The 27,847-nt window shown below is 52.9% G+C and overlaps 3 protein-coding genes across 4 annotated transcripts; 2 read left to right on the plus strand and 1 right to left on the minus strand.

The window, feature by feature from the left end:
* Positions 1 to 104: 104 nt before the first annotated feature.
* On the plus strand, positions 105 to 8,967 carry TFIP11 (tuftelin interacting protein 11). The gene is made up of 12 exons (XM_064674853.1): positions 105 to 487; positions 933 to 1,086; positions 1,763 to 1,919; positions 2,442 to 2,569; positions 3,031 to 3,183; positions 4,037 to 4,546; positions 5,093 to 5,199; positions 5,436 to 5,604; positions 5,794 to 6,037; positions 6,658 to 6,800; positions 7,306 to 7,471; positions 8,518 to 8,967. The coding sequence occupies exons 1-12, from the start codon at positions 291 to 293 to the stop codon at positions 8,871 to 8,873; spliced, it is 2,484 nt and encodes an 827-aa protein (XP_064530923.1). The 5' UTR covers positions 105 to 290; the 3' UTR covers positions 8,874 to 8,967.
* Positions 8,968 to 9,759: 792 nt separating this feature from the next.
* On the minus strand, positions 9,760 to 11,673 carry SRRD (SRR1 domain containing). Its single transcript, XM_064674859.1, has 7 exons — positions 11,521 to 11,673; positions 11,394 to 11,434; positions 11,134 to 11,270; positions 10,960 to 11,058; positions 10,700 to 10,854; positions 10,420 to 10,465; positions 9,760 to 10,139 (listed from the first exon to the last, which is right to left on the minus strand). Exons 1-7 carry the CDS (start codon positions 11,664 to 11,666, stop codon positions 9,933 to 9,935), a joined length of 831 nt encoding a protein of 276 aa, XP_064530929.1. The 5' UTR covers positions 11,667 to 11,673; the 3' UTR covers positions 9,760 to 9,932.
* Positions 11,674 to 11,689: 16 nt separating this feature from the next.
* HPS4 (HPS4 biogenesis of lysosomal organelles complex 3 subunit 2) lies at positions 11,690 to 25,712 on the plus strand. 2 transcript variants are annotated; one of them, XM_064674850.1, is made up of 13 exons: positions 11,690 to 11,833; positions 12,670 to 12,760; positions 13,433 to 13,576; positions 14,497 to 14,604; positions 14,905 to 15,021; positions 15,144 to 15,238; positions 16,302 to 16,374; positions 17,036 to 17,069; positions 17,675 to 17,771; positions 18,245 to 19,163; positions 21,610 to 21,742; positions 22,628 to 22,736; positions 24,526 to 25,712. In XM_064674850.1, the coding sequence occupies exons 1-13, from the start codon at positions 11,799 to 11,801 to the stop codon at positions 24,695 to 24,697; spliced, it is 2,127 nt and encodes a 708-aa protein (XP_064530920.1). In that variant the 5' UTR covers positions 11,690 to 11,798; the 3' UTR covers positions 24,698 to 25,712. The 2 variants fall into 2 exon arrangements, with proteins under 2 accessions (XP_064530920.1, XP_064530922.1); XM_064674852.1 differs by lacking the exons at positions 11,690 to 11,833; positions 12,670 to 12,760 and adding an exon at positions 13,664 to 13,727 and having other exon boundaries at positions 13,465 to 13,576.
* Positions 25,713 to 27,847: the final 2,135 nt, after the last annotated feature.

The following is a 27,847-nucleotide window of genomic DNA, read 5'->3' on the forward strand; positions in this document are numbered from 1 at the left end:
CCGCCGGGCCGTAGAGTGGCGCTGCGGGCGCGGCCCAGGCGCGGCCGCTCCGCCCCTTGCGACTCTATGGTTTGTAGCGGGGTTTCAGCGTAACCGGAAGTAAACCGGAAGTGAACGGGGTTCATCCGGTTTAGCGGCGCGGCCGGAGCGGTCTGGGGATTCCTGAGTGGTCCCAGAGGGTCCTGGGGTATCTGGGGATTCCTGAGCGGTCCCGGAGGGGCCAGGGGTGTCCAGCCGGGGGTCCCTGAGGGGCTGGGGGTCCCCGGGCCGGGGGCCCCGGCGCTGCCGCGATGTCGATGTCGCACCTGTACGGCACGGACGGTGCCGATGGCGTGGAGATGGAGAGTTTCGAGGTGTCGGACTGGGACCTACAGAACGAGTTTAACCCGCACCGGCAGCGGCACCGCCAGACCAAGGAGGAGGCGACCTACGGCGTGTGGGCCGAGCGCGACTCGGACGAGGAGCGGCCGAGCTTCGGCGGGAAGCGGTACGGGCGGGAGCGGGGCCGGGCCGGGCTGTGCCGCCCCTGAGGCTGCCCCGGACCCGGCAGCTCCCCCCGTGCCCTACAGGTTTCTCCTTCCCGGGGAGCTCCCCCCATTCCTTTTGGGTTCCTCCCGTTCCCTGGGTATTCATCCGTTCCCTAGAGCTTTCTCCTTTCCGTGAAGATTTCCCCGTTCCCTGAGGATACCCATGCTGTGGACACCCCCCTGAGCAGCCCAGACTGGCCCGGGGCTGCCTTTGGGACCCCTCACCTGCGGGACTTCCCCTTTGCTCCCCGTCCCTGCAGTCCGGGGAGATGGAGGGGCACAACCAGCGTCAAACAGCTGGACCATCTTTAATATCTCATTTTGGGCGGGTGTAAGGCACAGCAGCCCCCAGGCTCCCCCAGGAAGGTGCTCTGGAGCAGCATTCCCTGACGGCGTGTTTCTCAGCTCCAGGGATTACTCCGCCCCCGTGAGCTTTGTCAGCGCCGGGCTCAGGAAGGCGGCGGCCGAGGAACAGTCAGACGAGGACTCGGATGAGGATGAGAAACCTGGGAAGCAGGAGGAGATCCCCAAGGAGTTCGTGCCCAAGAAGTTGAAAACAGTGAGCTCTCCAGGAAACTTTCTGACCTGTATAACTAATGTGTTTGTGAAACTGTAGCCAAACCAGTGAAACTACAACAGAGCACTAAAAAAGGGGGAAATAATTAAACCAGAAACCCAAATGTGTCATTAAGGGAGGTGTTTTCTCTGGCTTTTGTATAATTGATAAAATAGCAACCATAATAATAAATCATTGATCTAATGATGGATCACTGTATGTCCTTGGGAATCACTCCTTTCATTGTTCTTAATATTCCCTTTGGTCAGTGGAGGTTTAAGGAGAAGAACTCCCATGGTTTGCTTCCTTTTGGAGACCTATTTTTTTAATCTCACAGAACAGACAAATCCAACAATGTCACAGATTAAAAATCAAACTCTTATTTTCAGTTAAAAACAGAAAAAATCAGGAATCAGGTTCAGCTAAAGCTGGTGGTGGAGACTGAGAAATGTCAGGTTGTCGGTCTGAGCTTGTCAGGATGTTTATCTTCCATCTGAGGAATTTCAGGAAGCTCCTTAGGTGTCAGGCAGCTTTCCTGGATGCACAAGTGAGGTCCTGGTGAGCTGGGCACTGTGGGGACAAGGGAATCACTTCTGGGAAGAGCCTTTTGAGGAAAATTCTACACAACTTGGTTATTGCAATGCTTCAAGGCTGTGGGGTTTGTGTTGTGTTTTAACAGGGAGGAAACTTCAAGCCCAGCCAGAAAGGCTTTGTAGGGGGCACCAAATCTTTCATGGATTTTGGCAGCTGGGAGAGACACACTAAGGGAATTGGGCAGAAGCTTCTCCAGAAGATGGGATATGTCCCTGGAAGAGGTCTTGGGAAGAATGCTCAAGGTACTGTCAGTGTGTTTGGTTGTTTATTGTTAACTGGTGACGTGGAGAAGAGAATGGATTCCTTAAAGAAATGCCAGCCCAAGGTGGCATAAACTTCATTGTTATTTTCCTGCCTCTCTTGTAAATGATTCAGGTCCTGTGGTGAGAGTCAGGCGTGTTAAAATTGGCCCTTGGTCATTTATTCCTCTTGGTATTTTGCAAGAGAGAAAATATTGAACAAAAATTGCGATATAAATTCCAAAGGATATAAAACTCCTCACAGAAAAAGAAATGTTATTTTATTTGGCAGAATAAAAAGGCAGTGAAATGTGGATGGGAATAATACTGGGCTTTGGCATTTTGGTATGTGCTGGGATTGAGTGATTTTATAGGAAATTAGTGAGGTGGTGGAAGTACCCCAGTGCTGGGGGCAGAGTGCCAACAAGGGGCTTGGTGCTATTCTGGTAACTGGTAGGGAAAACCCGGCTGTTGTGCTCCCCCAGCACACAAACTGCTCCTCCTGACCCCTCTCCATCCTCCCAGGCATCATCAATCCCATCGAGGCCAAGCAGAGGAAAGGCAAAGGTGCCGTGGGGGCCTATGGCTCTGAGAGGACCACTCAGTCCCTGCAGGACTTCCCTGTGGTGGACTCAGAAGAGGAAGCTGAGGAGGTATTGGTGTGATTCTTCTGTATCTGTTTCCGTGCTGTGCTGTGTGTACAAAGTTCAGTTCTCTTGTTAGTTTCTGTGTCAGAGAAAACTGTTTGGGCTTGTTTTAGGTAAGAAGCCAAAGATTGAGCATGTTGATTTAATTTAGACAGATTTTTCATGTCACTGTAATGTTTTTTGTTGTTTTTTGTCTCAGAATCCCACCTATAAAAAGTCCCCCCAGGTAAATAGTCTTTGTCTTTTATTTAAATTAAAAAAAAGACCACAAACACCCTGTAAGCACAGGCCGTAGGGTGGGTGACTGACCCACAGCATCTGTGGTGCTTTGGCACTCAGCTTCACCACTTCCCAGTTATTTTCTGTACAGAATTCCTCATTGATCTGATGGTTATTGTCCTGTAGAAAGAGGCAGATTCGGGGCACAGCAAAGAGCAGCTCCCACAGTTTCCTGTTGTTTTGTTCAGGAATTTCAGAAGGAGCTCAGTCAGTGGCGGAAGGACCCGAACGGAGGCAAGAAGAAGCCCAAGTACAGCTATAAGACAGTGGAAGAGCTGAAAGCCAAGGGCAGGATCAACAAGCAGCTTGCAGCCCCTCAGAAGGAGCTGTCCCAGGTCAAGGTAAGGCTGATACCTGAGAGGTGACACCTCTGAGAAACACTTTGTCCACTTTGGTGTCACGGGTGCATTTTAGCCACCAGTAACCTTGGTAAAGCCAGTTCTAGGAGCTGCCTGTGCAGCCTTTTGGACTCATCACTGAACCATGTAATAGCCCCCTGTGTCACCTGGACATCAGGTTTGGTTTAAAACATGCCAATTAGATTAAATGTGGGTGGGTTTGGTTTTTTTGAATTGCAGGTTGTTTAATTGTTTCACATTAGTCATAGATCAACACTCACCCACTTCTGAAAGCACAGTTATCCTTTTTGGGATTATGCAACTAAACACATGGTTTGAACCTTCTTCTGCCTCAAGGGGACAGTAAGGGATTTGTCTGGTGTGTACTTAGTAAAATTATTAATCTAAAATTACAGTGTCTTTAAAAAAGGTATAAAAGTACCTGAGTACTAATAGAATAGTAATGGCATGATCACTGCTTGTAGAATTACTCAGTGAAACTGAGATGAGATGGAGGAGACTTTTCCAGCTCTGATTCCAGGTTGTCCCTTATTCATTCTAACTCCTCATGTCTGGAGAAGGCCACTGTGGAGGCAATCCCCTCCTGGAGATACAGTGTGTATTAGCAGCCTCCTGGAGTAATTAAGATTTTAATGTGGAGTCAGGGATTACCTCCTCCTTTAAATGTGTTCAGAAAGCGACTGGGTGTGGCACTCAGTGCTCTGGTCTAGTTGACAAGGTGGGGATGGGTCAAAGGTTGGATTCGATGATCTTGGGGGTCTTTTCCAACCTCAGTGATCCTGTGATTCTGAGATACAATTTTATTTAAGACCTGTTTGTCCTTGTCTGTTGGCAGGTTATAGACATGACAGGCCGGGAGCAGAAGGTTTATTACAGCTACAGCCAGATCAGCCACAAGCACAACATCCCAGATGACAGCCCCCAGCAGCCCCTGGGCAAGGACTCCAAGCCCCAGGGGTTCGCCCTGCCTGAGCTGGAGCACAACCTGCAGCTGCTGATCGACATCACGGAGCAGGAGATCATCCAGAACGACCGGCAGCTGCAGTACGAGAGGGACATGGTGGTCAACCTGAGCCACGAGATCCAGAAGATGTCCGAGGTGCTCTCGCACGAGGAGAAGGCCATCAGCAACCTCAGCAAGGTGCTGGACATGGTGGAGGAGTGTGAGAGGCGGATGCAGCCCGGCTGTGAAAACCCTCTGACCTTGGATGAGTGTGCAAAGATTTTTGAGACACTTCAGGACAAGTACTACGAGGAGTACAGGATGTCAGACAGAGTGGACCTGGCAGTGGCCATAGTTTATCCTCTCATGAAGGATTACTTCAAGAACTGGGATCCCCTCAAGGTGTGTGTTGGGTTATCTGCAGTTCTCACTTGATGGCTTCAGCAGTCTTTTTTACTTTGTCTTAAGTGTCCTGGTCTAGTGGGAGGTGTCCCTGCCCATGGTAGAGGGGTGGAAGGAGATGAGCTTTAAGGTCCTTTCCAACCCAAACCAGTCTGGGGTTCTGTGATTCTAAATTCCTGATCAGTCTGGAGAGAAAGAAAAGAAACAAAACCAAACCCTGCTCTGTGCCCCCTCTCAAACATTTGCCGAGAAGTTCGTAAGGTTAAAATCAATCCCTTTTATGAGTGTTGGAAAGAAAAAGTAGGTGAAAAAAAAGTCTCCAGTTGTTTTTTAGCAAAAGTAGGAGAGGTCTGTCTGTCAGGTATCACAGATGCTCAGTCTAGTCTCAATGCCATTTAGGCTGGGATGGGTAAGATAGGCTGGGCTTGTGAGGGGTGAGAATGGTGGCTGTAGCCCAGCACACCATCAGCCTGCTCTGTGCAGGTCCCAGCTGAAATTAATGGAAAAAGATAGAGACCTTGACCCCGAGTGCCTTATCATTCCCAGGACTGTTCCTATGGCACAGAGATCATAGCCAAGTGGAAGAGCCTTCTGGAAAATGACCAGCTGTTATCCCACAGTGGGCAGGACCTGTCGACAGATGCTTTCCACAGGTAAAGAGCAAATGAATTGTACTTTGTGCAGCATCTTCACATGCTGTTTCCTCAGGGACAGAAAAGAGCAGACACAAAGGAGCTTTCCTTACAATTCTCTTGCTGTGCCTGTTAAAATCCAGCTGCCAGCTACAGAAGAGAAGCAGCTTTAACTAACAGTTCATATTTGATTTATGTAGGCCTGGGTTATACCTTTGAGCTTCACTTTGATTTAATTGTTTGGGTTTTTTTCCCAGACTGATGTGGGAGATCTGGATGCCATATGTCAGAAACATCGTGGCACGGTGGCAGCCAAGGAACTGTGGATCCATGGTGGATTTCTTGGATAGCTGGGTAAACGTTGTTCCTGTGTGGATACTGGATAACATTCTGGATCAGCTCATCTTCCCCAAGCTACAGAAGGAGGTGAGAGGAGAGGGATGGGTAGAGCGAAGCCATGCTCTGAACCAGTGTTTGAATTCCAACTGGAACTTCTAGAACACCAACTGACTGATGGATAGAGGAGTTGGAGGTTGCATCACGGCTCCTTGTGCTTCAGGACAAGACTTGCTGGTAATGGATGGACTTAATTAATCTTTTTTGTTCCACCTCAAGGTTGAAAGCTGGAATCCGCTGACGGACACGGTCCCGATCCACTCCTGGATCCACCCCTGGCTGCCCCTGATGCAGGCACGGCTGGAGCCACTGTACTCTCCTATCAGGAACAAGCTGGCCAATGCCCTGCAGAAGTGGCATCCCAGTGACTCCTCTGCCAAGCTCATCCTTCAGCCCTGGAAGGATGTGTTCACTCCTGGCTCATGGGAGGCTTTCATGGTCAAAAACATTGTGCCTAAACTAGGTGAGACAACCAGACAGTGCTGAATTTTGGGAATCTGCTGGTTGCTCTTTCCCCTGACACCCAGGAAAGGTATTCATTAATGTGGGTGCCAATGTTACTTCAGAGAATGTTATTAGCAAGGTTAGACCAAGCTTCCCTCTTCTTTTCTGCTACCAGTCCCATGAAGAGGCAGACAGCTTAGAAAACTACAGGAATTACTCTGATTATTCTCTGTGTTTTCTGTCTTACTTTTTATAAAATTATCTAATTCTTCTGTTCTTCAACTAGCAGGAATATCTGACAGCTGTCAGGTAGGACCAAGCTGTAAGATGTCTCTCTGTTGCTCCTGAATTCCTTGGTCTGTGCTAATGCTTTCACATCATGCGTTTTGTAACGTGAACTGGCTCAAATGCTAAAAACCAAAGGTTTTAAGTTTCTGAGTTCTGGCAGCAAACTGTAGTTACTGGAGGAGGAAATGCACTGTTTTGGTGGCAGGATCAGCCAAAGAGTTTAAAAATCCCCAGTGTCCCTTAGTGCAATAAATAGGTGCTCCTCGAATCATGTGTGTTGGTAGTGAAAGATGTCAGGGAACTGATAAACCTGAGTCAGGTTCTTTTCTAACTCTCCTCTCCCTTTCCCAGGGATGTGTTTGAACGAGCTCATCATCAATCCTCACCAGCAGCACATGGATGCCTTTTACTGGGTGATCGACTGGGAGGGGATGATTTCTGTCTCCAGCCTTGTTGGGCTGCTGGAGAAACACTTCTTCCCAAAGTGGCTGCAGGTGAGATGCTGTGAGGACTGAGGAAAGAGGTTACTGGGGACTGTTTTAGTGACTCCTGACTCCTGACTCCTGACCAGGAATTGCTGCCGTGATGCTGAAATGGGCTGATTTCCACTCACAGCTCTGTACCCATCAGAGCAGACTGTCCTCAGATTGTCACAGCATTTCCTTTTAGTGACAGCTCAGTAATAAACTAAGTGGCCTCAAGCTGAGCCAGGGGAGGTTCAAGTTGGATATCAGGAGGAATTTCTTCATGGAAAAGGTGTCCAGGCATTGGAAGGAGCTGCCCAGGGAGGTGGTGGAGTCCCCATCCCTGGAGGTGTTCAGGGAACAACAGGATGTAGCACTCGGTGCTCTGGTTTTGTGACAAGGCGGGGATGGGTCAAGAGTTGGACTTGATGATCTTAGAGGTCTTTTCCAATCTGAATGATTCTGGGATTCTGTGGCAGTGAGGCCTCTTTTCCCCAAACCTGTGCTGCCTTTGACACGTCCCTGTGTTTTGCAGGTGCTCTGCTCTTGGCTCAGTAACAGCCCCAACTATGAAGAGATCACCAAGTGGTACCTGGGCTGGAAGTCCATGTTCTCAGACCAGGTGTTGGCACATCCCTCCATCAAAGACAAGTTTAATGAGGCTCTGGACATCATGAACCGGGCTGTGTCCTCCAGCGTGGGTAGGTGGCTCATGGGGGTGGCTCTGGGATGGCACCAAGGCCACGTGTGGCTCCTGGGAGGCTGATTTGGGATGGCCCTGCTGTCAGCATGGCAGCAGCTCCTATGAGCAGTGAAAGTCGATATGCTCTGCCTTGCTGTGTCCTTGGAGGTGCTGCTCAATTGTTCTGTGCTGCACTGAAGCAGAAACAGTTTTGGTGGCTGCCTGGGCCATTAAATGACTGATTCTCTTCCAGCCTTGCCCTGTTACAGTGGATTTCCTGTCAGACACCCTCGTTTATGGGTTGACTTCTAAAACTGTAATTTACTGGCTTTTTTTCCCCTTATAGTGAGATTACTGGTTCTTTTCCTTAGCTTTAGAACAGTGCCCTCTCCTTCCACATGACTCTCCCTGTGACCTAAAAGAGATTGTTAGGACTTCACAGGGAATTACACTGTATAAAAGGGAAGGCCATGCCTGAGGGAGCAGCACCTGGAATTTGCCCTCTATCAAAGACTGAGATATCCTATCCTGAGCTCCTCTTGCCTTCTTGCTGTATGGTGTGACAGAGTCACAGGTGGCTCAGGAACTTATCCAGGTGGGTTTGGAATGTCTCCAGAGAGGGAGACTCCACACCCTCCCTGGGCAGCCTGTTCCAGTGCTCTGCCACCATCCATGGAAAGTTCTTCCTCAAGTTAAGAGGAAATGTCTGTGTTCTAGTTTATGGCCATTGCTCCTTGTCCTATCACTGGGCACCACTGAACAGTCTGGCACCATCCTCACACCCCTTGGAGATATTTGTGTGGATTGGTAAGGTCCCCTCTCAGTCTCCTCCAGACTAACCAGGCACAGCTCCCACAGTCTCTTCATAAGGGAGATGCTCCAGACCCCAAACCATCTTTGTAGCTTCTGCTGGACCCTCCCCAGCAGTTGTCTTGAACTGTGGAGCCCAGAATTGAACACAGCACTCCAGATGTGTTGATGTCTACGTGTCCTGGACAGAGTTACCCACAGACCTTGCACTGGGAACAGACCAGGACCCTGTTCTCACTGTCCTGTCTCCCACAGGGGGGTACATGCAGCCGGGAGCCCGGGAGAACATCGCCTACCTGACACACACGGAGCGGCGCAAGGACTTCCAGTACGAGGCCATGCAGGAGCGGCGGGAGGCCGAGAACATGGCCCAGCGTGGCATTGGCGTGGCTGCCAGCTCCGTGCCCATGAACTTCAAGGACCTCATCCAGACCAAGGCCGAGGAGCACAACATTGTGTTCATGCCTGTGATCGGGAAGCGGCACGAGGGGAAGCAGCTGTACACGTTCGGCCGGATCGTCATCTACATCGACAGGGGCGTGGTGTTCGTGCAGGGGGAGAAGACGTGGGTGCCCACCTCCCTCCAGAGCCTCATCGACATGGCCAAGTGAGGCCCTGCTGGGGACCCAGAGACCTTCCCGGGGAATAGCTTTAGTGTAACTCTTAGAATAAAGAAGTTACAGGTTTGTAAATAGTGAAACTGAAGCTGTATGCCAGAATGGTTTTCTGTTCTGGAAGAGCTGTTCAGGCAGTGTTGAGAGCAGGTTTCCCGACCTGGAAACCCAGGCTGAGGGAGGAAAAAGGAGTTCCAACACAATTGCCACCTGTGACAGAGGTTCAGCAGCAGGTTAGAAGGGAACATGGGAGGTGATTCCCTGATCCCAGAGATGAGCAAGGGCTGGTCTAGCTGAGCCCCAAGGGTATCCAGTGACAGATGTCACAGCTTCTGCTGCCTGTGCACTGCACTGGCAGGGAGTTGCTGTCCCCATGCCCCTCACACAGTGGGCTCCTCTTTGCCACATGCAGCCAGGACCTGTCCCACCTCTCTCCCTCAGCCTGGTGCCTGTGCTCCCTCTGCCCTGTCAGTGCAGAGCTGGAGCAGGGGGATTTCTCCCAGCAAACTCACAGAAGGTGCTTTGGGACCACAGTGGTTCAGGGGACACAGAGGTGAGGGAGGAAACCCGAGGCTTTTGTCCCTGGAGGGAGGTGACCTGGTTGTTCACTGAACAGATGGAGAACTGAACTCAGCAGCACTGAGCAGCTCTCAGAGCTTTTACAAGCCTGCACTGGGAACTAGATACCAACACCTCCAGCTGCTAGTTCCTCTCAGATAATTCCCTCTTCCTCATGCTTTGAGATGTGAGTAGTATGTGCAAAGGCCTTGAATTGTTCATGCAAGGGGAGAGAATCAAAGAGCACTCACTGCAGTACAGATGGTTCTAAAGGCAGGTTTTAGGGGAATTAGTTTGCTGTAGTTCAGTGAGTGCAAGTCAAAGCTCAGCTTTACATTTTATTAAATAAGATACAAAAATGTCCCATCACCTCAGCGTTCAGGTGCTGCCACTTTTGGCAGAGCCTAATGTCAGTGTCACTCTTGAGCTTCATCTCAGCTGTGCAGAAGCTTCCATGGGAAGAGATAAGGATCCGAGCCCTCCTGACACAGGGAGCAGTCAGGACTGGGCAGCAGCTCTGTCCTGATTCCTGATGATCTCCAGGTCCTCGCAATCTTGGTATGTTGGCTCTTCCACAAAGTTCCAGACCTCAGGGGAGAGTTCCTGCAGTTTGTCCAAGGGAAACCAGTGGACAGAGGTGTCGTTGAAGGTGTCCAGGTAGCGGGGGTGACTCGGGAGCGCCACTTCCTCCGTCCCTTTCAAGACCTAAAGAGCATTTGGGAAAAGAGTTATAGATGACGCAGAAGTCCCTTTCTACAAAGCTGAGTCAGTGAGGATGAGGATGGTGTATGTTACCCCCAGCCCCTGTGTGCAGAGTGTTCTGCAGATGTTGAACAATCCTAAGGCAATTAGTTTTTATATTGCAGTGTCCAGGAAAAAGGTTTTAAAAACAACCACCCTCTTCTTTCCAACTGCAGTTCATTTTCTTTCTCATTAAAGGTGCTTTGTCAACACAAAACAATAATGTTAAACTATTGCCTCATACCTTTGCTATGTAAGAATAATCTCTCTCCAGTATTCTGGACAGCAGTCTGGAATAACAGAACGTGCCTATGTTAGACACAAGGTTCCTGTGAGGTGGGTTTTCTGTACAGGGGGGTGGAACAGAGAAGGGGAAAGAGGGCTCATGACTGTAAAACTGATGGCAACGAAAATGAGCAAAACAGGGACCTTACTGTCACAAGGAATATAAGGAGCAGAGGGAGGGAGGGAGGAGAGGAAAGTGGGGTTGGAGGCATCAGAGCGTCTCCGGGGCATGCACAGACCTCTCCTCGATCCCTCGGAAGCTGTTCCCGATGATGACCAGTTTGGACAGTGCCGCTGGGCTCCAGTTGCTCCACAGCAGATTGTTGTACAAGGCCTTCCCGCAGTGCACCATGTAGAACAGCGTGGCCGAGTCCCCCACGCCGTGTTTCCCCTCCTGCCCGAGAACCGGCGTCTCCCGTCACTGCTGAGCCCGGGCCGCGGGGTCCCGAGGGGGTCTGGCCTCGGGGGTCCCGGCGGCCGAGCCGAGAGTCCCGCTCACCTCATTCTCCGGGAGCAGCCGCAGCCCCAGCGCTCCCAGCGCCGCCGCCTCCCGCGCAGAGAAGGCCGGGTCGAACAGGGCGCACCGGGCGGGCGGCACCTGCGGGGCAGAGGGGCGGCGTGGGCGGGGGCCGGCCCGGGGGTGCCCCCGGCGTTCCCCGGCCCCGGTGCTCACCCGCAGCTCCTCCAGCAGCAGCAGCAGGAAGGCGAGCTGGTACCGGGCGGCGGGGCAGGCGGCGAACCGGCCCAGCCCGTAGCAGACGCAGCGGGCGGGCGGCTCGGCGGGGCCGCTCAGCGGGGCCCGCACGGCTCCTGCGGGCGCGGGGAGCGCGGTCAGCGCGGCGGGGACGGGGCCGCTTCTCGCCGCCCTCCGTCACCGCGCTGCCCCCGCACCTCCCGTTCCCCCTGCTCTCCCCTCCCGCTCCCCGCACTCACCGGCGCTCGCCGCCCAGAAGCCGGAGCTCAGCAGATCGTCCCTGCGGGGAGAGCGCGGTGTCAGCGGGGCGCGGCAGCCCCGGGGCGGGAAGGGACACACGGACCGGTACCGGGGCCGGGCACTCACCGCGCCTCCCGCAGCCGCCGCAGCACCGCTTCGGTGCCGGTACCGCCTTCCTCCTCCTCCTCCTCCTCCTCCTCCTCCTTTCCCCGGTCCCGGCCCCGCCGCCGCCGTCGCGCGCGCGCCGCGCGCCACCCGCCCGGCGCCGCCATGCGCGGTCACGTGCGGCGGTCACGGGACCGGCGGGGGCGCGCCCGGAACCGGCGGCGGGAGGGACCGCGGGGTCCCGGAGCATCCCGGAACCGCCCAGAGCATCCCGGTGCATCCCGCAGCCGCCCGCAGCCATGTCCCGGCCCACCGAGCCCGGCCCCGCGCCGTGGTGAGTGAGCCCCTTCCCCTCCCGTCCGCACCGCCCGGACACGCGTGGCGGGTGTCCCGGGAAGGCGCTTCGGCCCTTTGCTGGCCGGACCGTGGGTACGGTCACCGGTCGCGGAGCGGAGAGCCCATCCCGTGGTCGGGAACCCAGCAGGGGCTCAGCAGCTCCGTCCCTCTCCCGGAGTCATTCCAGGGCCATGGAGAGGCGCCCCGGGAACGGATCCAGCCTCCTGCTCCTGGCCCGGCCGTAACGCGGGTTCCCGGGTTCCTCGGTACCACCTTGGAGCCGTCTTTTGCCTTTGCCCCAGACCTGGGCTGTTCCTGCTGGAATACTCCTGGGGGAAGCTTGTCCCGAGATGTGACGACAGGAGAGGACAAAAAGTGTTATGAATATGTGAATCAAAGAAGTTACGAGTGGAATAACATTTTGTCTTCCGAGGGAACTCTCTGTCTCATGCTTCTCGAGGGCTGTCGGGTGCAGGCAGCAACTGAATTAATAGTAGCAGGTCCCAGGAATTGTTTACAATGCACGTGGATAATGCTCAATGACAACTCCTCCCTGGGCTCAGGTAGAATATCTCACAAGTCCATATCCTTTTCCACCTGTCTGAGCTGCTGAGTTATAGAACCTATTTTAAGCCCACAAAAAAGGTCAAATTTAGTTGTAAGGGACACTTGGTGCTGCTTTTGGGTGTAAACTTAGTGTGATTGTGCAAGAACAATGTCTCTCTCCATTTGTAATAACCTTTAATTGCTCTTCTTGAACTAATAGAAAGGAGACAGAGAAGTGCAACAGTTTTCAAATGCAAAATAATTCCTGGTACTGCTTTGCTTTTTTAGGTGGAATTACTTTTTCCTTTACGACGGCTCAAAGGTGAAGGAGGAAGGAGATCCTACAAGTGCTGGGATCTGTTACTTTTACCCTTCTCAGGTAACGTCTGCTCTCATTTCAGTACCTGTGAAGGGGTATTGTGGGTCAGGGCTGATAGTTCTGGATCAGGAATGGTTTGGTTCCCAGGTGGAGATTCAGATTAATCCCTATTTAGTATTCACAAAAGTTTTAAGAAATCCTGTACAATTAACTCCAGGTGGAGTGGAGCTGGGCTCCACCTGGCTCGGGACACAGCAGTGGGGTTACACTCTGCTCCCCCACTGTGGAATGGTCCAGCACAGTCCAGGTCTGTCCTGGTGATGTATATAAACACACGTGAGAGATGAAAGTTCCCCTCCATAAGGTCCAGGCCCTTGTGCTGCCTGGAAAAAGCAATCCAGTTCTTTTCTCCCAGAAATATGCCTGTGCTACTGTGTTTGATTCATAGAATCACAGAGTCATTAAGGTTGGAAAAGATCAAGTCCAACCATCAACCCAGCACCACCTTCACCACTAACCATGTCCCCAAGTGCCACTTCCACGTGTTTTCTGAACACTTCCAGGGATGGTGACTCCACCACTGCCCTGGGCAGCCTGTTCCAATGCTTTACAATTCTTTCTGTATAACTGAATTGATAATTAGTTTTTATTTATACCTGATTACAGTAGTGATTTTTTTCCAAGTTCTTTTAAAGGGAAACTAAAGCTTCTCCTCCCTCTCTCCCTGGGCAGACCCTCCCAGAGCAGCAGGAGCTGCTGTGTGGGCAGATGGCAGGGGTGGTTCGCTGCATGACCGAAATCTCCGGGGTCCCTCCCAGCCTCATCCGCCTCAGGAAGCTCAAATTTGCTGTGGTGGTGGATGGAGACTATCTGTGGGTGAGTTCAGGAGGTCTGGAGCAGTCCCAGAATGGGAACAGTCAGAGGCTACAGGACTGTGTCAAACAAAGAGGGTTTATTTTTCAGGGTGGGGGCTGCACACCTGGGGAGAGCTGGGAGGGACCTTGCAGTGCACGAATTTCATTGCAAGGTAACTTGAGTTTAAGTCACTGTGTCCTGAAAGTCACTAGGCTTCATGTACCTCATTTGTGTGTCTACTCCCAACATGATTTCTTTAGATGTTCCTGTCCAATGGCTGTGAAATGTTGAGCTCCACATCGTTGTGTGTATCTGTGGGCTACTGGCAATGACTGGGAACAGAATCTCAAGCTGGTCTGATTGCTCTTTCCTTCTAACCCTCAGCATTTCCTGCTACAGAGCCATGTCAGTGTCCACAGACATTTAGTATACAAAGAACAGTGTGTGGCGGAGCTGTGACAAAAATGCCCCCAAACCATCCCTTGGGAACTGGGCTGAGACCAGTCAGCCCCATTTAACTGGCTGTTCAGGCTCACATGGCTTGCTCTGAGGCACGAGGCCTGATGCTTCTACTTCTCTCAGCAACTTAAAAGCTGAATGAAGTGTCTTCATTGCTGTAAATAACAGCTTAATTTGAATGTTTCAAAGTACTTCGTCTCAGGAAAATGTTGTTAGCTATTAAAGAACCAAGCTGGGTCATCTAGCGTGGGAAGAAAGTGTGTCTGAAGCATTGCATTTCTGATATCATTTATTTATCCTGTCTGTGCCAGGGCTCTTGTGTGGGTATTTCTGAATTTCCTTTTCATATGACTCGTGAGTCTGGGGGGGGGGTTGCCTGACAGAGCTGTCTGTCCTTGTTGGAAAGTGATAAGAGTTGTTCTCACCTGCTGTGCCTGGGTTTTGTCAGTGAACATCCCCCATTCATGGCTCTCCTGTTGCAGGTTCTGGGCTGTGCAGTGGAGCTCCCTGACGTGAGCTGCAGGCGCTTTCTGGAGCAGCTCATCAGCCTCTTCACCTTCTACAACGGCCCCGTGCGCGGCGCCTACACGGTAACGGGAGACCCCTGGCCCTGGGGCTGGAATGTTCTCTTGTGTTTCTTCCTCACATATCCAAGAACTGGGACCTGGAAAAGTGTGCAGGCCCGTCCTGCCCTTGCTCCAAGGATGTCTGGGTGTCTGCTAAACATTTCCTAGGTGTTCAGACTAAAGCAGTTTCCTCTCGGTATCATCTTCCCCCTCATCCTGACAAGATTTGTCCCTCGGAGGCTCTGTCCCACATGAATTGCGTTGCCCATCCCCAATGCAGGAACACCTGTGCAGTGACAGTGTGTGGGGTTTTGTTGTCCACAGGCATTTTCCCAGGAGGAGCTGGGCAGGCAGTGGGACAGGTACATTGAACACATCCAAAAAAACACCAGTGACCTCCACAGGATTTTCAATTCTCTTTGGCATCTGGACAAAACCAAGGTAAGAGCCAATCCTCTGCACTACCTGGCTGGAGCTGCCCTACCTGGGAGTGTGCATTATTTGCTGCTCTGACCATTTCCCAGAATTCTGTGGCCTCACTCCCTGTGGTTCTCCCTGTCCAGGTGGATCCCCTGCTCTTGCTGAAGGCAGCTCTCATCTTGCAGACGTGCCAGCGCTGTCCCCATGTCTTGGCAGGCTGCATCCTCTACAGAGGCTTGTAAGTAACCAGGTGTTCCCTGAAGGCTTGACCTGCCCCTAAATCCACTGCAGATCAGTGCAGGCATGTCTGTGTGTTCGTGGTTCTGTCTGACCTGCTGACTAGGACCACTGTCTGTACTGACAGAAAATGCAGGATTTCCCATGAGGAATTCCAGCTTCTTACAACCGAAGATGACTGAACGACTTCAAGGAAAGCCTCTAAGGTGGCCTTGAAAGGCAGGAGGTGGGGAATTCCGAGAATTCCTTGGCAGCAGCATTTAAGTGCCATTTTTCTTTGGCATAAACTGTTCCAGTAACACCTTTTAGGAGCACTGGAAATGTGCCACAGTGGGAGCATTTTCCAGGGCTGACAGGGAGTGATCTCATACCCATGGCCAGGATGCTGGGCGTGAGTCACTGCAGCACCTTAAAGCTGGCAGCATGTGCAGGGAGGTGGACATTTGGCTTGAGAAGGGAGTTGAGAGCCTTGTCCTGCCTCTGCCACACATATGTGTGTGTCACTGTATCACTGCTGCGTCTGGTAGAGATATTTTGTCACCAAATGTCCTCAGAGTTCTGTGAACTCTAAGTCTTACTGCAGCACTGCAAAGGGCTTTGAACTGGAGTTAAACCTCTCCTTCTTTAGGGTATTTTTGGGTTCCTGCAGCACCATTGGCTTTGCTCAGAGCACAAGTCCAGTGTGTCCATCGTGAGCATTGCTGCTGGTTCTGCCTGTCCTGGAGCCCTGGGAGCCTGTGGCTGAGCTTTAGGGAAGGATTCTCTGCTCACAGGACAAGGGAAATGGCTTCAAACTGACAGAGGGTAGGTTTAGATTAAATATTAGGAAGAAATCCTTCCCTGTGAGGGTGGTGAGGCCCTGGCACAGGTTGCCCAGAGAAGCTGTGGCTCCCCCATCCCTGGAAGTGTTCCAGGCCAGGTCAGATGAGGCTTGGAGCCACCTGGTCTAGTGGAAGGTGTCTTTGCCTATGGCAGAGGAGTGGAGCTAAATGATCTTTAAGGTCCTTTCCAACCCAAACCATTCCATGATTCTGTGATTCTATGACTATGTTTTGTCCTTTTAGGATTGTGAGCACCCAGCTGCCACCTTCCCTCACTGCCAAAGTTCTCCTCCAAGGCAGCGAGTCTCCAGGCCAGGTATGTTGCTAAACACATTCCCTGCATGCAGATACCTGCAAGGATGTGGTGTGGGAGCTCTTGTCACACAGATCTGACACGTGCCATTACTGGGAAGGACAAATGTTGATGCTGATGCTCAAAGCTTTTATTAGTTATGATTGAATAAGGTTTTGAGACTTCTGCACTAGGAATTTGGTTTTTTTCAGTCTTTAAGTTACTGAATTCATGAGTTCTCATCTGTGGGTTGTTTTGATTGGCTTTTTACCCACATTTAAGTATTTAGCGGGAAATACGATGAATGTCTGAAAGTGACAAACAGAGCAGTTTTTGTTTGCATTAAAACTTGTCAAAAGTTATTATTTATGTGACAGAAAAGCTACCACAATGCAGATATGAGGAATATGTCTGCTCTTCTGTGTAATGACCTGAGTTTCTGTGGCCTGAGAAGGCAGTAATGGCAAATTGTGGCTCTGTCCTGGCTTTCAGGTGTGTTTTGGTCCTTGGGAAGGTCTCTTTGGCTTTGAGAGCTCTCTAAGGAACAAACCCCTGCCCAGCACTATAAACCAGTCACAGCATTTGCTGGAGGGGTGATGTGGGGTCTGCTGTGGCCTTGGGGAGGCTGAGCAGGGTGGCAGGGGTGTCCTGGTGGCACTGAGCCGATTCTTGACTTTTCTTGCAGAGGGATCCTGGAGATGAGGAGCCACGGGAGCCTGGTGAGCATCCAGCTGCAGTTCTGCCGAGTGCCCACCAGCAGCAGCACGTGGGCACTCCCCAGGCTGCCTTCTCTGCATGGGAGCATGAGCTGGGTCTCAGGGATTCACATCCAAGATCTTGCTGGATGTATACTGGAGTATATCCAGTATATCCCAGAGGGTGTTGCTGGCACTAGTCAGCAGTACCAGTGGGTGTTGTGTAATCAGAACCAGCTCCTTCCCTTGGCTAAGCAGAGGGTTTGCTCTTTTGGGTTTGTCAGTTCTGCAGATTCCCAACATGCCTGCCTTCATTCCAGTTCCTCATGTGCCTACTTGGCCCTGATGGAACCCTGACAACAGATGGCTGATTCTTGCAGTCCAAACCTCCAGTCATCATCTCTCAGCATCAGTTTAGAGATGATCTGCCAGGATGGTTAGGAAGAAACACTGAGGGAAAATTTAACTGTGTATGAGGAGGGTGGGCAAATGCTGCCCAGCTCAGTTGGGATGCAGGACAATGGCAGACCTATTCCACCTGCAGAAGCCTTTAAACTGATGGAGTTTGGCTTCTCTTCTTTATGTTGGGGCATGTTCATTTAATCCTGAAACCTCCACTGCTCTTGCAGAGTCTCCATTGCCGCAGGGTGTCCGAATCATCCCAGTGTTCCTAACAGGGGACGAAGTCTCAGTGCTCCGGGACTTCCCAGTGGAGTGGATGGCCAGGTAGGAAACCAACCTGACACGGAGAGAGGATTTGCAGCAGAAGCTCACACATGGCTCTGTGTCCTTGTTGTCATTGTCACTGTTTTCCCTGGAACTAACCCGGACCCTGTTGCTGCCTGTTGGAGCTGTCTGAGGCCTCTCGGGCTGGACGGAATTCCTGTGTCCATATCCCTGCTGTGAGCAGCCTGAAGCAGAACTGCTTCCCCAGACCATCTGTGACCTGTTGTCTCTCAGCTTACAGCACTGCTTGGAGCCTTTGTGCTTTGTGGACAAGGGAGGGACATTCCCAGGCGCCTGCAATGTAACATTCCCAGGCTTTTCACCTGTGTTAGACCTCAGCCCCTCCTTTTCCCAGGAAGATGCTCTTTATAGCAGCCATTGATCAGTACCAGGGGGCAGTGGGGTTATTAGGTATAGGATAACTCCACACAGATCATGCTCAGTAGTTTAACCCCTTTGTCATCTCCCGCTAGGGCATCCATGTCCCCAGCAGGCACCGGAGCAGAGGAGAGTGCTTCGTGCTCCCAAGCAGTTCCAGAGTCAACAGGAGTTCATGAAAACCAAGCCCTGGATGGTATATCTGTGCAGGAGTCCCCTGAGGAGGCTTCAGGCACAGCTGCCCCAGGAGATGCTCTGCAGTCAGGCAACCCTGCAAGTCCCCTGACAGGCTTCCCTGGAATGGGAGCCAGCACAAGGAGTTCCTCAGCTGCAAACCTGAGTGGACCAGGCAGTGACAGCTCAGAGCTCAGCAGGAAAACACACATCCCATCAGAGAGTGACACAGAGCATCTCCCAAGCCCTTCCACACTCCGGACTTCTGAATGTGCTCAAACTATGGGTCCATACCTGGAAGGCTTTTCCTTTCCCAACCCTTATGCCCGGGAGCAGGAGAGTCGGGACATGGGGAAATCCCTTGTGGACTCTGATACTGAGCACTCTGATGCTGAGAACCAAAGTTCCCTCTCCTCTCCTGTTCCCTCTCCTGCTCAGGAGCTGAGCAGGAGGAAATCCAGAGAACACAACGAGCAAGAGACTGTGAGCCAAAGCCGTGTGTCCGGAGGAAGCGGCAGCTCTGCTGGTGACCATGTGTGGGGTTTGGATGGTCCAGGCACTGCTGGACAGTCACAGCTCTGGAGTGGGAGTCGGCTGCCGGCTGTGGGGGTTCAGGAGGGTTTGCTCAGTGACCCAGCAGGGCACACGCCGTGTCCCAGGAGTGGGGAGGGCAGCTGGGCACCCCAAGGGGACCGGCTGGGAGCCCGGACTGCCGTGGAGTTGGGCAGAGAGGGCGATCCAGCCCGGATGAGCCTCTATGTTCACTGCATCAAGGGGCTGGTGCTGTCACTGCTGGCTGAGGACCATCTCCGAGGGGACCAGAGTGCCATGGAAGATGTGGTGAGTGGGAAAGATCTCTCCCACCTTCAGCTGCCCTCCTGGTGGGAGGGACAGGGTTTACAACTGAAGAGGGAATGTTGGATCGCGCTTCCCATCCTTTCCTCACCTGCTCTGTGCTGCACAAGGCGAAGCCGTTTGGCTCAGGGCTCGTCACCACAGCCCTGGCTGTGTGGGAGGGTGTGAGGCAGCGAGCAGGGAGGTGAGAGCCTTGTCTCACACAGCTCCTGGTGCTGCTGTTGTCTGTCAGTGCCAGCACTGGAGCAGAGTGTGTGGGTGTGACGTCAGAAGGCCTGGGCTGGATTTGGGATTCACTGGGAAAACCCCTCAGTTTAGTGCTTTTTGGGAAGCAAGGTTTGTTCTGTTTAACCCCCACTTTGCACGTCACAGCTTCTCCCTCTGGGAGCACCAGAGACGTGTCTGGCAGCAGGTCCTGGAGTGTTTCCTTTGGCTGTGGGAGCCCCCAGCCTGCTCCCCAGGGCTGGAGAGAAGGATGCCGTTTGGGCACTGCACAGGGGCTGTATCAGAGCAATCCCAGATTACTCTGCTGTGGGATTTGGGTGCCAAGGCTTCCCTGTGAATGGAGCCGATGAGGCTGCAGGGGCAAGATGTGCCAGTCCCCCGCCTTTCCTGGGAAGCTTCAGCCTGCAGAGCTGCTGCCTGGCCTCTGCCTCCCTCCCAGGAGCTGAGTCAAAGCTGCAGAGCCCTGTTTGATATGCCAGTTGCCATAGGAACAACCTATTTTCCCTACCCAGCTAGACTGGAAGGTGGAGGGAAGCTCAGACTAACGCAGAGCCTCAAGGTTGCTCCTTTCCCTGGAAGCTGTGGGACACAGAGGCTCCCCTATGAGCTGGGGAGCATCTCCTTCACTCAGCATGGGAGGGATCATGTGCCTGGGGAGGAATTGCTGCAGAATCAGTTGAGGGCAGGAGTTGCAGCTGGTGCCTTTTGCACTTGGTCCCCTTTCTGTTCATTTGGAACAGGCAGCTGCACAAATCTGCTCTGCCATGTCTTCTCCAAAGAGGGGAAGAGGGAAACAGGCAGGTGGGGATTGTCACTGTGGAGAGCTGAAGGTTGTCCCTGTTGCACAGAGATTGCACAGTCCATTTTCCTTTATGTGTTGCCCCAGGGTCGACAAAGCTCCATTCCATCCAGATTGCTGTTTTCCCAAACATCCTGCTTCCATCTCACATACCCTTGCTTTGGATCTCACCCAAACTGCACTGTCACAGCCTGGATTTTGGCTATGACTGGGCTCTTCTGCTACACCCTCCTGTGAATGCAGGTGTTTGTTATCCCTTAGAGCTGCATTGCATGTCCAGTTATCCCAGGAGGAAGAGCATTGTCTGAGGAGGTCCAGCTGGGCTCTTCTGCTGGTGGATTTGAGACATAACCTCAGCTTGTCTATCCTTTTGTTTATCTGTAGATTAAAAATGACCCTCAGCTCTCAGGGATGTAAAAGCTGCATTATAATTAATGTTTTTGAATGCTTTGAGGCCCAAAAATGACACCAAAGAAGGGTAAAATATGCTACTTGTGCTGCTGAGAACCTCTGGGAGGGCGGGTTCCATCGCAGGCTTTCCCTGTGGAGCAGGAGGCTCTGGGGCTTCCTTCCTGCTGCTCTTTAGGTCTAATCCCTCCATTTCACTGCACAGAAGGGAAAATCTGTTCTTTAACAGGGGGTCAAGCATAGGCCATGCAGTGCCGTCCTGCTGAACAGAGGCTTTATCCTCTCCACAGCAGAGGAAAGCACACAGGCAGGATGAGGATTATGGAGTTAATCTTCCCAGGAGTGGTGGAGGGCCCCTGCCTGTGCTCTGCCTGTGCCCAGGGAGCCTCAGCACAGCCATCCAGCTGGGCTACTGAAAGTCCACTCAGGAGAACAGCTTGGCATTGATTGTGTACGTTGTTGTGTGTGTCTGTGTGTACGTTGTTGTGTGTATTTGTACTGCCTGGTGTAATAAGGGCTGGGAAGCAAAGGAATATTCCTTGTTGTGGCTGAAAGTCATGTGAAAATGAGCCCTGGAGAGTAATGGTTGATGGTACATTAATGGAGCCCTGCATTTTCCTGGAATTAATAGCATCAGGTGGTTTATTGGCTTATTTTCAGGTTGGAGTGCCCTTTCCTGAGTCACGGAATCAAGGAATGGTTTGGGTTGGTAAAGATCATCCAGTTCCACCACCCTGCCATGGGCAGGGACCCCTTCCATGGGGTCCCCTTCCACTAGACCAGGGTGTTCTGAGCTCCATCACTGACATGGGAGCTGTGGGACTTGTCTGCTTTCCCCTGTGCCCAAGTTTCCCAGCCATTCCATGTGGGAGCCTGGGCAGCACAGCAGAGCATGGAAGGGTCTGGTCCCTCTGTCACCTGAGCGCCCTCCAGCATCTCCTTGGAAGCCCAGGTGAAGCACAGGTGGAGCTCTGACCCTTGCCTTTCCCCTGTCTGCAGTACCACAGCAGCCTGGCATCCCTGAATGGCCTCGAGGTTCACCTGAGGGAGACTCTGCCCAAGGACTCCTCAGCCTCAGCCAGGACAACCTACAGCTTCACACACTATGACCGTGTCCAGAATGTCCTTACAGGTGAGTCTTCATCTTCTGGAACAGCAGGAGGGAATAGTGAGGAAAATGGGTTTTAGGGGAACCTTTTCTCATACCTCAGACAGCTCAGAAGCATTTCTCACTGTAACTCCTACCACACAGCCTGGCTGAAAGGCCCTGTTGAGGGAACTTTGTTGAGAGTTTATAATCTGCTGAAGACTTGTTGATGGCTTTGTTTGGGTGACAGCCAGAGGCTGTGGGAGCTGGAGCAGCTGCCACTGGTGCTTTGCTCAGAATGATGTCCCTTGGGGTTCTGCTGAGGGCTGGGTGTGAGCACAGGACTTGACATCCCCTTCAAACCCAGCCATTGCCCCCAGCCATTCATCCCTGGTGTGATGCCTTGTGTCCCACTGTACATCTGAGGGTCTGTCAGTCACACCTGAGGGTCTCTCAGTTGTTTCTGGCTGTGAGAAGCAGGAGCTGGGACCAGGCAGCAGTTGGGGGGCTGCTGCCCTGGGTGTGGGTGGACCATTGACCTGCAGAAAGCCCTGTGCATGTGTTGCTCCAGTTGGTTTTGCTGTTCCCTTTCTCTGGCAGCCTCCCAGACAGTGGCCTGGCTCTGTCCAGCTTGGGAGTGCTTTAAAGAGAGAGAGAAACCCCAATGTTTCTAGGTACTCTAGGCCTCAGGCCACCTTGTGACCCCTCGATGTGTATTGCCTGCAGGGAAAGGTACCCCAGCATGTGCTTGGCTGAGCACGGGGCTGTCGCTGACTGGTTCCTTGAGGTCACCTTGGGACTTAAGGTGTCACCAGCGTGTTCTGCTGCTATGCAGGGTCTGTGGGAAGATCCAGGGCCTTTTTCTGTTCAGTAAATGGGGACACAATACAGAGTGGGCTTTTAATACCCCCCCTTGCTCCTGTTGTGCAGCCAACCTACCCCACACACCTGGGCCTCTGGACCGGCACTTCCTGAGGGCGGCCACGCTGATCCACTCTGACTTCAGCCAGCTTCCCTCGGCCTCAGAGGTGATCATCAGGTAAGGGGTGCTCACAACCCCTCCTCACACCAGGCTGGGTGGTCACAGAAGGGGGGAACCTCTTTTTAAGTCTGGCTGGGTTTTGGCACATGTTGTAACCACACCGGTGCCTCCTGGCAAGGGTCAGTCACATCGCCTTATTCCCTAAGTCTGCTTTTAATTGTGGGTTCCTTTGTGTTCTGGATGTTGAGAGGCTACAGTGGCACCGGGACTGAGGGCACAGCTGAGTGGTGCCATGAGTTGGATTAAGATATAATGTTCAAACATTGCCAGTTCCTGGCACCGTAAGATTCTAAGACGCAGTGTTAAATATAGCTGTTCCTAATAAATTTGTGTCTCGGCGGGGAGCCAAAGGCGCCCAGAATTGGCAACCTAGATTTTGTTTTCTTACACGGCTTGTTGGGTTGGAAACACACTGTGATGTGCGTGGCAAACTCAATTGTGATGCACCAGGCAGGATGGTCTTATCACAGCCAGAGCCCTTCCCGACTTCCAGAGCCCTCCATGACATCCAAAGCCCTTCCTCCTGGCCAGAGTCCTCCCTGACATCCAGAGCTCATCCCCAGAACCAGAGCCCTTCCCAACATCCATATCCCTTCCCCACACCCAGATCCCTTCCCCAGGCCACGGCTGAAGCGAACCCTCCATTCCTCAGCTGAGCTGGGGGGGGGTTGTGTTGTGAGTGCACAGATTCTGCTTGCCTGGTCCTGCTTGTTTGTCCAAAACATGATGAAATAAAGATGCTTCTGGGAATTAAACAGTTTCACTGCTCTGGCACAGCTTGCCAAGGGAATGTGAATCACACACTTCAGTGCTGGAGAACTCCTTGTTTAGCATGAGCTTGACTGGCTCCTTAAATCCAATCCTAAACTGGCTGCCTAAACTGGTGTATTCCGTGTTACCCCAAAAAAAGCAACTCCATGTGTGAATCAGCCTGAGTAACAAGATGACTAAAACTGCTTTCTTTTATGGAGAGTTGTCACAGAAGGGTGTCAGCAAACATAGCAGTTGCTGCTTTCCTCCGTTGAGGAGGAATCCAGGGTCCTTGGCTTTTCTCCCTGCCAGCCTTCCTGCAGGAGAATGCTTTGTGGGGGTTCTTAATCTTAATTGCTGTTAATAATCACAGCTTTTGTGGTTACAGTATCTGGCTATTGTCTGAGCTTCATCACACCTGTGACTGCATGTGGTTCCTGCTGCAAGGTGCTGTACTGGGATTTGGTTATGGCCAGCAGCAGTGAGATGGGCTCCTGTGGGAGAGGGAGGAGTGCTGGGCATGAGGAGTGTTCCATCCCAGCTCATGGTGTCCTGGGCTGGTGACATGCAGGTGTTAGTGCTGCTGAGTGGGTCCTAGAAGAATTTATTCATGGAAAGGCTGATCAGTCATTGGAAGGGGCTGCCCAGGAAGGTGGTGGAGTCCCCACCCCTGGAGGTGTCCAAGGAACAACTGGACGTGGCACTCAGTGCTCTGGGCTGGTTGACTGTGTAGGGATCAGTCACAGGTTGAACTCAATGGTCTTGGAGGTCTTTTTCAGCCCTCAAAGGTTCTGTGATATCCCATTTTCCCTTTTAGGATGCCAGGACCCTTGAGAAGAAGGGTCTGGTTCCCTGTGGTCTTCTGGGAATGCACTGCAGGGGTTTGGTGCCCATTTAGCTCCGTGTTCCCTCGCTGAGACATTTGAAAGTCCCTCTCAGTAGCTGGGAGCCCAGTACTGTAAACACACCAGTGCCCACCTGTGAATCTGGCCCAAATCTGTAAATCTGACCTCTTCCCTCTCTGCTGCCCTGCCAGGAATGCCTCCACAGCCGTGTACGCCTGTCGGAATCCCGTCCAGGAAACCTACTTCCAGCAGCTGGGTGCTCCGCTCCGCAACTCAGGCGTCCCCAACCCGCACGACAGTGCCTTCAGCCTGCCCAGCAAGGCTAAGCAGAAGCTGCTGAAGCACGGGGTGAACCTGCTGTGAGCTGATGTGCTCAGACAACGTGTCTCAGCTCCTGCTGAATGTTCATCTCCAATAAGGAAAATCTCAGCTATTTATTCCGTCAGAGGCACGAGGCTCTGTCCTGCCTCTATGGGGTCTCCAGCCTGCCTGACCCTCAAAAGGGTCACTTTTTGCCCTGTCCTGCAGCTCATCTGGGGCCAGGGCAGGTGTTACTGACATTAGCACTTACCAAAGACTGAAGACAGAACACAGCCATGTTTGGGCGCTTGGTTTACATGGACTCTGGGCCAGTTCCTGGTGCTCTGCAGACTCCCCATGTGCCTTGACCTGATGTAAAACCTCGTCTTCCTCTGAGCCACACAGACCCCGGGCAGCGCTGGCTTTGAGACACGTCAGTCAGACACTGTCTGTGCCTGCACTTGCCCTGCTCAGACTTGGGCTTTATTTATATCTCTTAATCCACAGGAATGAGCCCTGCCATGATGTAGTGCCTTACCTTGATTAGCAGAGCCTGCCTGTTCTCAGACTGAAGAAGTGCTGCAGAACTCATAAGCCTCCTCCGGGTGCTTTCAGGAGGCTTTTATGTTGTAGGTGACTCTGGGAGGTTCTTGTCCCTCCACACCTGCCTGGTCAGTGATGGTGCAGCCCAGTGCTGTCCACACCTGGACCCCGTGGCCTCACAGGGCCCTGTGATGGTGGTGGTGGTGTGAGTGTCCTTCTGCTCCCTCCCTCCTGGTGCAGGACCTTGTTTTGCTGCTCTTGATGCTCCATTTGCCCACGCACTGTTGACCCTGAAACCGCCTCTTAAGCTGATGGGACCAAAGAGGTTTTGTAGCCCCTCAGCAACTGTTCCCTTCCTGCTCTGACAGAGTGTCCCCTCTCAGTGGTGGCTGGGGGGGTCTGTGGTGATGGCTGCTTAGACCTGAGGGATGGATAGCTGTTTGGCTGGGCTTGGAAACCTGCTGCTGGTATGTACACCCCCCCCCCAGTGTGACTGGAAATAAAAGAGAGTCTCCAAGGCTCATTCTAGCACTGTCAGAGGCCAGAGTCATGTTGGTTGTCGTGTTTGTGGTTTGTAGTGTGATGGCTTGGGTTGGGTGAGTTGTTCCCCCTCTTAGCTCTGTGCCAAGGGTAGTTCCTGCACTGGTGGGGTTGAACAGGCAGTGCCTGTTGGTTCAGTCATTCTTGCAGAGCAACTTCTTGGAAGATTCCTGAAGGTAGATGCATTACTGGTGTTACTGAGAGATAGTGAGAGAGACATGAACATGGTGAGATGGTGAGCAGCCTCGTGTCAGCATCAGAGCTGGACATGGCAAGGTCACCATGGTCACAGCTCATGGTTCTGCTCTGACACAGGCAGTTCCCAAGGTCTCTGCCATTGCAGGGCTACTCTGAAGACCTTGCTGGGAACTTCAGAGGACTCCAGAGGACAAGCCAGCTGCTTGCTCAGAGGTGGCTGGGCATGGATTGCCACCTGGATGCCAGCCCTGGCAGCTGAGGAGGTGTTTCAGCAGGAGCAGGGCCGTATGGCACTGCTCCTGTCCTGGGCACGATGGCAGGGAAGCTGCTCTGCACAGAAGGGCTGTCAGGAGCCTGTTGGCAGTGTAGGAGTGAAAGCTCACTGGGAAGCCTGAGCTGGAGCCATCCTAGTGACCTCCTCTTTCAGTGACATCCATGTGGAAGGTAAGGTGCTGCTTCCCTGTGTGACTTCCCTGTGCACTTGCCTTGAGTGATGGCCAAGCTGCTCTGGGTCTGGAGCAGAGCACAGGGAGGCATCGCGTGGGTGGGAGAAGGCAGGAGGGGAGGGGCTGTGTTCTCCAGCCTCTTCGGTGCTCTGGGCTCCCTGCCAGGCTGAGCCAAGCAGCCCCTCTGGTAGATGCTGCTCTGCCTGTCGCCTCTGCGCACTCAGCAGATCCGGGTTCCCTCTGCAATTCCCAGGAGGTGAGGAAGCCTCGGAGTGCTGGGAGCAGCGAGCCAGCGGGCAGGGCTGCAAGGCAGCTCCAGCCTGGTTTGCTCCCCGGGGAGATCCCGCTGGCTCCTGCCTGGGTGTTTTCGGAAGTGGTTGTGTGCTCTATCAGGAAACACGTAGAAGTTGAAGGAAAATCCTGAGAGGGACAGGAGGGAGATTTGGCACAGCAGCAAGACACAAAATAGATGAATGCTCTCGCCTGCTGCCGTCGGGGATCTCCTGCCGCAATCTGCCGAGCCGTCTGCCGGCGGGGGAACAGCTGGGGTGGCTCCTTCCCGTGGCTGCTGGGGCTGCATCTGGTCACCCAGACCTCTCTGCCTGAGCTGGCTGGGAGGAAAGTTGTCTGGGCAGCACATGGAGAGCTCCCGGCCCTTGGCGTGACTGCTGTGCTGGAGAGGTTTAGAAATGGGGCATTTTGAGCATAAGGGGATGAGGAGCAGCTGCTGCAGCTGGGTCTGTCTGAGTGCCACCAGCGAGGCCCAGGGAGTCGTGGAGGGCGATTCCTGCCCTGCCAAGCTGGCTCTGTGCTGCTGTTTTCGGGCAGTAGGGTGGGAGTTAAGCAGCACTCTCTGCCCTGGAGCTGCTCCTGGGGATCTGCTGCCTTTGATGCGTCAGTGCAGGCAGCTGGAAGCAATTCCCAGAATGGTTTGTTTGCGGATGCTCTGGCAAGACTAGTGGCTGCTGTGAGGTTCTGGGAGCTGAGGGGCTGCAGCTGCTTCTGGGGATGACTGGGGACAGTCTCTGCTGCCCCAGGCCAGGCAGTGCTGCCATAACTGTAGCTGTGCCCATGCCACGCCACAGCTATGGGAGAGGCAGGGGGGTGTTCCCTGTGTTCCTTGGCAGCCTGGGGTTGACTGACATCACAGAATCTCAGAATGGTTTGGGTTGGAAAGGACTCCAGATATCCAGTTCCAACCCCCTGCCATGGGCAGGAATTCACCCACTCGACCAGGTTGCTCAGGGCCCCATCCAGCCTGGCCAAATCCATGGGGACAGAGGTCTCATGGGGTTGGGTACTTTAAAGCACTGCCTTCACTCACCATATCCCTGGCAAATGGGCCAATGCCCCCTCCCACTCTGCAGCTCCTGCTCTTCCAGCATGTTCTCCCCACCAGCAGCCAGCTGAGCTGCTGTGATAAGCAGGACCCAACCTCTCAGTGTTTGCTTGACCCTGGACTGATTAGAGCAGCAGGCAGAGCCCC

The sequence above is a fragment of the Pseudopipra pipra genome, chromosome 18 (genome assembly GCF_036250125.1).
Source record: "Pseudopipra pipra isolate bDixPip1 chromosome 18, bDixPip1.hap1, whole genome shotgun sequence".
NCBI lineage: Eukaryota > Metazoa > Chordata > Aves > Passeriformes > Pipridae > Pseudopipra > Pseudopipra pipra.